The sequence below is a fragment of the Epinephelus fuscoguttatus genome, linkage group LG9, assembly GCF_011397635.1.
Source record: "Epinephelus fuscoguttatus linkage group LG9, E.fuscoguttatus.final_Chr_v1".
Classification (NCBI taxonomy): domain Eukaryota; kingdom Metazoa; phylum Chordata; class Actinopteri; order Perciformes; family Serranidae; genus Epinephelus; species Epinephelus fuscoguttatus.
The window spans coordinates 20,465,732-20,476,902 of NC_064760.1; the positions used below are offsets into that span (position 1 = coordinate 20,465,732).

The window sequence follows — 11,171 nt, forward strand, 5'->3', positions numbered from 1 at the left end:
TAAAAATGACCACGAAAAGATGTAAAGGAACTGCAAAGAGACACAAAACAACTACAAAAAGACACAAAACCACTAAAAATGAGGAATAACTACCACAGAGTCCGTGTCTTACTCCTATGTAGAGGAGATGTTGGGGCCTTTTGCATGTCTGTGCCCAGTTTTTGTAATAATAATAATAATGTATTTGTCTAGTACTGTTTTTGTTGTTTATTTGTTTTATTTTTTAATTGGCCCTGGTGCGTTGGGCGTAAAAAATTAATCTACAAATAAAATGTAGAGTGTATCTTCTTCCAGATCCTGTAATTTGATTTCATTTTCTTTTTTCTTCATTTACTGACTTATTGTCTTCCTCCATTCATTTATATTTATTTTATTTTATTTTATTTTATTTTTTTCTTTTACTTGTCTGTGGATGTAGGCTATATGTACACATACTAGATCTGTGTATCAGTAAAGATACTGTTGGGAAAAAATGTATTTTCGTATTCTTATTCTTACTACTACTATTACTATATTGTCTCCTATTGTGCCACTGTAATAACAATAATTTAATTATTACAGGTAATATTTTTCAAGAACGTTACTAAGCCTGAAACCAAACTTTCAGCCTCACTCCTTAATAAACCTGTTAAATAATTAAGGAGCATGTCTCTGTGCAACAGCTGAAAGCATATCATCTTGCTTGTTATGGATAAAATAAAACATTCATTGACCTTATTCTGTGATAGAGTTTTATTTAAGAAGAATGAGCACACATTGAAAAGCTAGGACACATCACAATCATATACTCTTTGCAAATAAAAAGCATTTTAAGAACTGTTTTTGCTTTATAAAATAACTCCCAACATGTTGTGACAGTGTGCTGTTTCTGTCTCTGCATGACAGAGTGTGTTCCTGTGCGGTGGCAGTCTCTGTGTGTGTGTGTGTGTGTGTGTGTGTGTGTGTGTGTGTGTGTGTGCTGACACTGCTTGTGCAGCAGTTCTGGGATTAACCACATCAGGATTATCAGATTGTTTCAGAGCTGCCAGAATAGACAAGATGACAGCTTCATATAGGGCACCACACTCACTCATGCACACACGTACTTAATCCGACTCTCCTTGCTGAACTCAGATAACCCGCACTCAGGGAATTTGCAATGTACAAAAGGAAGCCGACACTACAAAGCAGTCAAAAACTTCTACCTTTAATATATAATTCATGTGACATTTTAACAGGTTCCTAAGCATTTCATTGCAGTTTAGTACAAACTCTACAGCCGTGAGATGAATAATATAGTGCACATGGGATGAACCTCAGCGTCATGTGATTTGCCAAATTTGAGCCAAATGTCAAAAAGCATTAAATATACGTGTCTGTGTGTGTGTGAGAGAGATCACTACACCCCTTTAAACTGAATGTACTCTCTTCTAGTTACAACAAAAGGTACTACACATCTCCTCAACAGATTGTCTGATGGTTACACATTCGTGAGGTCCTACACAGAGGAGAAGTTTGCTTTGGTGTCTGTGCAGGGCCTGATAAGATTCCCTATTTGTTGCCCTGTTTTGGCCATGTGCGAGGGAGCTGCGGCTGCTGCTTTGGATGGAGCATAAATCAAGTCTAATGTGCCAAAACTCAACAGGTGTTGTAACCACCACCTGCTGACCCACACCACCAAGAAACCTCAAACACATCCCCCCCTGCATCCCTTCTTCCTCAGCCCATATGTAAAGAAATCCCCCCTCTAACTGGCAGGAGTAGGGGTCGCGGCTTTCTCTGTGTCTGTAGCCTCAGCGGTGCCTTCGGTGGTGCCGGGGTCAACCTGTACGGCCTTAAGCATGGCGAGGGCTTTGGCTTTGACATCTTCGAATGTTTCCTTCACACCCTTCTCCAGGATGTAACCCTCACTCTCGCCCTCTGGGTCCTCCAGAGCCATGGCTGATTCCACGGCTGTCTGCAGGTACCGCAGGCTCAGGAGCACTGACAGCTGGACGGAAAGAAGCAATAAGAAGGATCACAAAAACTGACATCTGTAGAATCAACATAATCATGTTTTTCCCTGTTAAAGGGTTTTGGGGGAGTTTTCCTCTATCCACTGTGAGGGTTTAAGACAGAGGGTGACCTGCGTTGCCCTGCAGGCCCTGGACTGAGCTCATACTGAGCTATCTGCACTTGTACATCAACCTTGGGCTTCTTGATATGCTGGAGAACTGAACTGAACTGAACTGTACATATCTTTTTTGTTTCTGTACATATTTTCACATTTGTGTTTCCTTTTGTGTGCACTCTTGTTTCTTTTTCTCTTATCTCTAACTTGGCACTGGAGCTGAGCCACCATGCGATCATGAAGATGAGATAGAGAGTCAGTTTGACAAACATTCAGATTTTGTGGAGCAATCGGTTAGGGACTGTACAATATATTCTATTTCCTTCTTTGCAGATACTCCATCAACATATTTAGATTAAATGTTCCTGCTTCACTCAAAAATATGTTTTTCTTTTGTTTACGTATCCCAAAAAGGGCTGAGCAAAGTTTGTCACTAAAAAGGTGTTTTCTTCTACTGAAGGAGGTGATGTCTGTGCATTTCCCAGAAACTGAGAACCATGCACCATGCAAACTACGTAATACAGGAAACACATATCAGTGGGGAAACATACTTCAACACAACACCGGCAAAAAAATCTGAAATCTCCAGTGCAGAGCGGACTTGTTAGTGCAGAGAGCAAAAGTTTGCATTAGCGCAGTGAAAGTTTTGAGTGTGCAGATTTGGGTTGTAAGCGGGACGAATGTGAACACACTGCAACATCAAAGCAGATATTATTGTATGTTTCACAACCACTAACACTGCGTAAGCCACTGCCAGTTGGCCTATGAGCAAACAAGCTAACAAGCTAACAAACAAAAGATGCTAACTACACTCTGATACGTCTGCTAGTCACCGATTTTGGTGCACAACAGACTCCTCATTTGAGTTTTGGTCTAACTGATGCTGTGTTCACGCTACGAGCAGCAATGCTACAGCATGACTGACCACATTATCGCTGAGTCGCAGTTGAGGTGTTACTCAAACACTCGTTGATGTGGTTATATCATCTTGGGCTTGCGTGTGTCTGTTTCTTGCCACAAAGCATGTTGACTGAACGTAATCTGAAGTCTGTATTTGGTCAGAAATACTTCTGCGTTTGTTCAATGTCTGAGCCGTTTAACATCCATTTTGCAGCGCCATTGCGTCCCCATGTGAGAACACATGATTGGTTGACACTTAACCGCGTCATTTGAACCCTAAAAAAGTTGAACCCGGCTCAACTTTGAGTTGTAGCTCATCACGCCTGTGCAGCAACAAGTGTATGGCGTCAGTTTGTATCTTCATGTCACCGGCTTCCATTGAAAATGACTTGTAGCTTGTTGCTGTGTCGCTCATGCTCATGGGGCTCAAACATGTATGCCTGGATCTCTTTGTGTTTTCTCTAACGCTAAGCTTCGCTGTCTCTCACCAATCAACCTAGCTGCTCACACTGGAACAGAAGCAGAAAACAAAAGCAAAACCTACTGTAAGCAGTGATGGTGGGCAGAGCGAAGGCCAGATCTATAATTTCTTGAGGGAGAAGGACCATTTTGTAATGTTATGTGGGGAAACTATGTTTAGCAAAGTATTAGTATTAGAAAAAGTATTTAAACGTGCCTGAAGCGGGGCTTTAAGGTTAAGGTCAGGGTATGCCGTCTTAAAGTCTGCATTTTTTCAAATAAACATTCTTTTTAAACATAAAGTCCAACTCACCCTCCCCACCCCAATAATTTTCATACAGTCCCTCACACAAAACGGGTTCACGTCTCCACATTTTTGAGAGTAAACATTGCTGCAGTCCAAATAAAGCTGAAATAAATGAGTTGTGACACAGTTGGTGCTGTACAACATATTTTCAGTTTTATCTCACACTTCCTCTCCCCTCTTTTGTTTGATCTCGCGGCTACATGATTCAAAGCAGGTTTTTGGCTTTTGCTTGAAAATCAGACGTTATCTACAACTCAGCTTGAGGCCTCGTTAGCTCTCTGCACGGCAGCCATCCATCCCCATCACGGTGGACTGGTAGAACAGCCACACTGAACTGCTGCGCTTAAAAGGATAGATTGTTCGGCTAGCTGCAGGCGGAGTGTAATGATGCACTGTTAAACATGTGTATGAGTGTCCTGTTCCAGCCTGAGGTCTTGTTTGTTATTTGAAGAGAACGTGCTGTCAATACTGTGATTTGACAAAGGAGTGAAAGTACATGTTTGATTAAAAGACAGAAATCAATGTGTGTCAGTGAGGGTTTCTTTCTGTTGGTTGTCACGGCATCAGGAGACAACCATTATAGAAAATTCTGGGGTTGTGAATGTGCGTGTGTCTGGAATCCTGGTACCTGCAGGAGCAAACATCAGAGTTATGCATATTTAGTTAGATAAACCCTGTGTGCCTTGATAAATATTGTATTTTACCAATGAATCCCACCTGTATTAGGATGACTGACAGCACACCAGGACCAGTTGAGTTCATCAGCTCCATGTAGTAGTCAGTCAGAGCCTGCCTGCAGCCGCGGCTGTACAGGTTGAGTTCCTCTGATTGGTACTCATAGTTGTAATGGGCGTTGTTGTCTGTCAGGTGGTACCGCAGGCAGGGGCGAGGGGAGGCAGGGTTACAGCAGCTGAAAGGAACGCCATCCAACAGGTAACGGCCGTCCACATTACTCCGGATACGACTGGAGACAATGAGGGGAGGAAAACAGATTAGGAAAAAAACACAGAAATGAGAGAGGAGGAGAAAGAAATGAAGTTATAGGCTTGACTTTCAGCTCAATACACACTTAACACTGGTGAGAAATGAGCAGTGCCTCTCTACAAGTGTCATCACGTCATAACCTTTCAGTTTACTCATCCCTTTTCACTTATTTCATCTTTGACCAACCTTTCTCTGCTTGCTTTATGACCAACCTTTCCATCCACTCCTGTCATTCTCATCAAAAGTAAAGGCCAAATCTATTTTTAATACACTCATCCTCTACCTTCACATCATCCTCTTTCTCCAGCCCTCCTCTATAACATATTGTTTGACCTTTTTGGATGTGAAGTCTACTCATCTGTCATTCATCTAGATCTCTGTTTTCCTCCTCGCTTTGCTGTGTAGCGCTCATCAGTCCAGTCTCCTCACCGTCACCTTGTCTCACCTCTCTGCATCTCATAACTCGCTGTATTGCAATTCACACTCACTCCTTGACCTCCTTGGAGGTGAAGTCCAGGTATCTGTTGCTGATCCACTGAACTTCAAACCAGTCCTTGAAGTTGTTGTTTCCACAACAGCGAAACTCCATCTGCAGACGATCAATGGTCTCTTTCTGGAAACAGCGGCCTGGCACGTCTGTGTCCTTGTAGAAACGGATACCGTTCCTGAGGCCCACCTGGCAGTGGAGAGAAAAGGGTGAAGGAGAAAGATGTTTTCTGTTTTTTTATCTGTTCATGATTTTCAGTCTAACGTAAAACCATTTTCTAGAGGAAATTTTAATTTGGCAAAATGCTGAGTTCACACCAATCTTAGAAGTATGTGCAGATCATTTGTGGGGTGATTTTGTGGAATGGACTGGAGGAAGAAGTTACACAAATATCAGACAGTTTAAAAAGATAAACACTTTTTGCGAGGTATAGAAAAGAAGAAAGGGAATATGAAGCAAACTAATGGTGATATCCCAGCTGTCCACCAACATTGTTGGACTTTGATATTTGGTTGAATGTAGGTTGTGACATCAGGTGACCACAAATCAGTGTCAGGACAAGGTCTTACGCCAACATCATCCTGACGTAGAATATCAAAGTTTTGTCGTAAGGTATGGTGACAAAACCCAACCTCTGCAAACCATCATTAAGTTAACATCCTTATGACGTGGGTTTCTAACATCGTTAGACATTTAAATTACCTTCAATCCCATTTTCATTGCAACAAAAGTTTAACATCTGTCCGACATAAGAGTCCAAGACCTTTCTAATGTCATTTTGACATCCAGTGCCAGCAGGGATTGTTGGTTAATGTTTTTATTTTCTTATTTTTCACATTCCTGATTGGGTAGTAATTGTGTTTATGTATGAGGAAGATGGATATGATGGTTTAGTTTAGGATGGACACTGTGATGAAGAGTGAGTTTATCAGATTGATTGTATACAATAGGGGTAGGATTGGACAGTAATCTTCCTGTTTCCTACTTCATTTTGAACATGAGATGTGATTTTAAGTTGCTTACTAAAAGTTTGTTGTATATGTCCACTGTTATTCATTGGTTACTGCTGTCTTGTTTGTTTTTACATGTATTTTAATTTTTACAAAATGTTTGAAGAAAATATATTCAATTCAATTAAAAAAAGATGTCGGGTTTGTTGGTTAAATTATTTTGTATTCAATCTTAATGCAACATTTAACAAAGTTGAGGGCTGTAATCCTTCACTTTTTGTTGGGTAATGAATTAACACATTTGAAGTCACCAGAAAATGGTAAATGTATGCTGTTATGTTGATTAATGTGCATAGTTTTGTTTTGTTTGTAAGATTTTTCTTTGCTTTTGTGTATCTTTTTTTATCTTACTTAACTGGATTTATTGCTGAACTTGGAAGAATATGATGCCACATTTATTTTCTTTGGCACAAACCCCCTAAACTCTTCTATTTTCATCTGTAATTGTAGACAGTTGGCTTCTCTTTCAGCCATAGCAGCTTTATGTTTCATTTTGGGTATTCCACAAGGATCAGAAGACATCACCCTCACAGATCTCTCTACCACAAGGCCGTACTGACGCCTACTCTCCCTTCTTTGACCTGTCACCCTCCAATCAGTACCAGTGACCCCACCTTTAGTGACTCCTCCAGGCGTCCCTGCAGGGCGTAGCTGAGCACCACCACAATGATGAGCAGACAACAGATCACTGCGGCTGCAGCAAACCAAGCCAGCAGGAAAACTTTCCAACGTGGGAAGCGGGCTGGGTCCAGGGAGTCTTGACACACGCGGGTGGCAACCCAGTTGGTGCCGATGGAGGCCAGGCCCACCATCATCAGGATGTTGGGCACCACGTGGATCTCTGTGTTGTCCATCACCTCGAGGAAGGAAGGGAAGAGCACAGTCAGAGATAATCTCAGCCACAGGAGCAGCAGCCAACAGCAAGTCACTTTGTCATTTCCTCTGCACACTTTAGCAGGTAATAATCCTGCATTCAATTAGCCTTATCTTTGCTAAAAATTACCTTGGCAGCCAAGAGATTCAATTAGCTGCTGATAGGCTGGATGCAAAGGCTACTACGGCAGTGTGATGACAGATTTAATTCATTGCCCAGGTTTCAGCAAAAGTCAATTATAGACTGAATTTATTATTGGCTGAGTTTTCAGAAGCCTGTCAGCCATAAAGAACCTTTGTCCCATTGTTGTTTTAGAATTACCATTAAGAGCCACAGCCCAGTGCTGCCACCTCGTAACATCATCATTATGCAGTGTCTGTTCAGCCATATGTGAGTTTAGGACAAATAATATCAGCCTCTGGTTGTGGAGTAGTCAGCTTTGTCAATGATCTGTGCAAATTAAGTATGTGAAGTTAAAAACAAATTGTCTCAATGTGTATTTGTATATCTAACTCTTGTGGATCATCATTACTGTCACTATATTGTTGGTCACATATTACATTTCTCTACACTCATAGGTGTAGATTTCAGGAGGGATGCAGGGGACACCCCCCCCCCCTCAGTATTTAGAAAATGTGCATGTTTCCCTCCTCCCTGTAAAAACATGAATGTAGCAGAGGAGTTTTGACAAAATTAGAGACATTTACACCATAAATTGATGCAGAAAATTCACAAATTAGCACATAAACATTCACCATAATTCAGGAAATTAAGTGTTTGATGCTCAAAGTTTTCTGGTGGAGCCCCCCTCCCTGTTTGATATGTTTCCTGTGCAGCCCACTGGATATCAATGCATGCAACCTATCCCCATCAATTACCAATCAGTCCAGCCCAGTGACTAGCAGACTGAATGAATGCACCAATCTCGTAGAGGTCATGACCTCCACCTGCTGCTCACTTTACCTAAAGTCAATACACGCTGAATCCCAAAGACTATAGGGGGGAAAAAAGTGTTGATTTTTATAACAGCATTTTAACGCACAACGTCCTCATGACCTAACATGCATGACTGCGCCCGGGTGTCACTGTGTGCATGTTTACTCTGGTATTTTCTACGCTGCGTGTTTGTGTTTGTGGATTAAACTGTGGAGCTAAGTTTAAATAAAAGTCACAGATAAGCGGCGGCGCAGCAGACTCAGTCAACAACCACGAGCAAAGGCAAAGGTCTGAGCATATAAATCTACAGTATGTTTGTGTAACTTTGAATTAATCCACGCCAGTGTTTTAAGCCCGGCCCCCTCGAGTCTTTAAGTCGACATTGTATTAATTTGTGTGCACATGAGTGTGTTTCCCTCGCTCTACCTCAGCCCTACGGAGCAGCTCTGTCTTAAGGTAAACCCCCAGACAGAAGATGATGGCCCCCCACATCACCGCCATCCAGGAAAGCAGCCACAGGCCCTGGGCCAGACGCACCCGCCGCTGCTGGGTGAACTTAACCTTCAGCAGCACCATGGCTCACGACTGTGCAACGCAGAGACAGAAGGGAAACGAGAGAGGCAGGAGCAGGAAAGTTCAGTGTATCTGGTCAAAACTCGACGGTCAATCCAGAGGAGGCCAGCTGCATGTAAAGAGACAAACCCGTCAGAGGTCACAAGAGGTTATTTTCACAGTGGTCAGTGTAGGCCTTGTTGTTTAGGGGGTTATTAGCAGCTTGAGCTCATCTAAGTTGTTCCAGGTGGAGGGGATAAGCAGGTAGATCCCTGTGATGGTAAAGGACACGGTCGACCTCTGGGGATAATCCAAAATGTTCCACTTGGATGCTGAAATTGTCCCAGACAGATGATTTATGATCCGAATAAGTGCAAAAAAACCATGGGAAAATTGGAGATAATTGTCAAATAACAAAATATGTAAGAAAAGAGATATTCCTTTTTCTAGAGATGACAGTTTTCTTCTCAAGTTGACTGGTCACACCGCTGTATCCCCCTCTTTGAGATGATTTCCTCCTCTTGACGTGATGATGTCTTTTGATGGCGCCCCTCTGGGTCTGTGCATGTGCGGCGACCCCCTAAACCGCCGTTCCCATGGTTGGAGGACACAGAGACTGGCCAAAGTCGAGAGTTTGGAGCCGTAATCCCTCCAACAGAGTCCCTGGGATCCTATTAAAGTCCAGGGGCCAATGAGAAAGCAGGCCAGTGTCTGATCAGCAAACTTGCTCTGATGGACACGTAGTATGAGAGGGGGACTATTGAGTGTTATGACAGGTGGACTTACCTGAAACCAGCACAGGCCGGACACTATGCCTGCCTTGGAGGCAGAGTAGATATCATGGGCGCAGTTAGCTGAGGCTAAATATCATGAGATGTGAGAGTGTGGGAGCATGAGCAAGCAAATCTAATTCACTGTCAGCTGAATGGTTTTATTGTGTAATAAGGCAAAGATACACAGTGAGAGGAGAGAGGGGGGAATTTAGATGGGCCCAAAAGTCCCCTTGAAAGTGACAAATGTTCAGTGTTAAAAGAAGTAGTAGACACATTTACTAAAGTGAAAGTACCAATAAGTAAAAGTCATTCTGCAGAAAAAAATCCACTGTGACTGATGTGACTTTTACTTTTACTGTTGTAGCTGGTGGGGCTAGTTTTAAATAGTTTGGCAGTTTAGTCCCGTGGTTTACAACCTGGGGTTCAGACCCTCCAAAGGGTCCCAAGATAAAGCTGAGAGGTTGTGAGATAATTAATGGAAGAGGAAATAAGAATTAACAAAGTTCTGATAATCAGTCTGTATTGTTTTTTGTTTGTTTGTTTGTTTGTTGTTGTTGTTTGACTTTTTACTCATATAGCTTTGTGTGTGCATGTGTGTGTGTTTTACCTCTTTTTTTAATATGTTAATTTTACATACACAACACACACACACACAAACATGGCTCCAAATTCCCTCCCTGCTCCCACATACAAACCAAAAGCGGACTTAACTCAAAGGGAGGAGGTGCTAATCAAAAAATAAATTGATAATACAAATAAATATATAAAACATAAAGTAAGAGGCAATATAAATAATCCTGGCTTAACCAGGGTACTAATGGCTTTTTAGGTGTTGGTTAAGTATCTATATGCGTCAAGTGTGGCTGCCAAATCTTCAGAAAGGTGTTGTATCCATTTCTTAGAGTGTACGTGATCTTTTCAAGTGGAATGCAGCTGTTCATTTCCAAAAACTATCTGGCTATGGATAAGATAAGATAAGATAAGATAAGATAAGATAAGATATACTTTATTGTCCCAAAGGAAATTTGTTTTGGGCTAAAGTGCCAGATACAGCTGCAACAATACATACAAGACGCTAACATATACTACAGAACAAGAAGGCATAAAAAGTGCACAGTGACCAGTTACAGGCAGCAAAGCTAAGTGTACAACACGAGGTAGTTATGTATAGCACAGTGACCCATATTGTACAGTATCAGGTATTGCACATGGTGTAAGTAATACAAATAAATGAATAAAAGACTGGATTAAAAAAGGAGAAAAACACAATTAGGAGATAGATTGAATAAAAAACACAATAATAATCAGCAATAAAAGAATCTATAAAACCTAAAATCAGGGAATCAATGATACAAAGAGGTACTTCAGGGTTAGAAGAAAGATGAAATGTAAGAATGCAAATTAGGGCAATGTCTAGAATTGTTTAGAAGAGTTATGGATGATGGGACGAATAAGAGTTTAAAGTGATTTGTTTTGTGTCTGCTGGCTCTGTAACGTTTACCAGATGGAAGAAGTTCATATTCTGGATGGAGGATGTGTGTTGGGTCATGGAGAATCATGTGTGCCTGTCTCAGTACTTTATAATCATAGATGGATTGAAGGGAGATGTAATCTTTCTGTCCAGTTATTTTGTTATTATAGTTTTCACCTGAGTTCTGTTTTTTAGTTGAACAGTTAGGTACCAGGCTGTTATGCCATATCTAATAATACTTTCCAGAACTGCATAGTAGAATAAAAGCATGTTCTTCTTCTGAACTCCAAACAGTCTCAGCCTCCTGAGAAATTGAATTCTTTGATGGG

The 11,171-nt window shown here is 41.5% G+C and overlaps 1 protein-coding gene across 1 annotated transcript; it reads right to left on the bottom strand.

Moving 5' to 3' along the window:
• Nucleotides 1-871: 871 nt before the first annotated feature.
• rom1b (retinal outer segment membrane protein 1b) lies at nt 872-9,183 on the bottom strand. Its single transcript, XM_049585809.1, has 5 exons — nt 8,473-9,183; nt 6,851-7,093; nt 5,228-5,415; nt 4,473-4,719; nt 872-1,969 (listed from the first exon to the last, which is right to left on the bottom strand). Exons 1-5 carry the CDS (start codon nt 8,620-8,622, stop codon nt 1,727-1,729), a joined length of 1,071 nt encoding a protein of 356 aa, XP_049441766.1. The 5' UTR covers nt 8,623-9,183; the 3' UTR covers nt 872-1,726.
• Nucleotides 9,184-11,171: the final 1,988 nt, after the last annotated feature.

Bases quoted from the DNA above. Each gene is read 5' to 3' on its own strand.
- rom1b (XM_049585809.1), bottom strand. From the start codon at position 8,622: ATGGTGCTGCTGAAGGTTAAGTTCACCCAGCAGCGGCGGGTGCGTCTG. The intron at 5,416-6,850 runs GTGGGGTCACTG...CTCCACTGCCAG, and splicing joins GCCTGGAGGAGTCACTAAAG to GTGGGCCTCAGGAACGGTAT. The intron at 4,720-5,227 runs GTGAGTGTGAAT...CATTGTCTCCAG, and splicing joins ACCTCCAAGGAGGTCAAGGA to TCGTATCCGGAGTAATGTGG.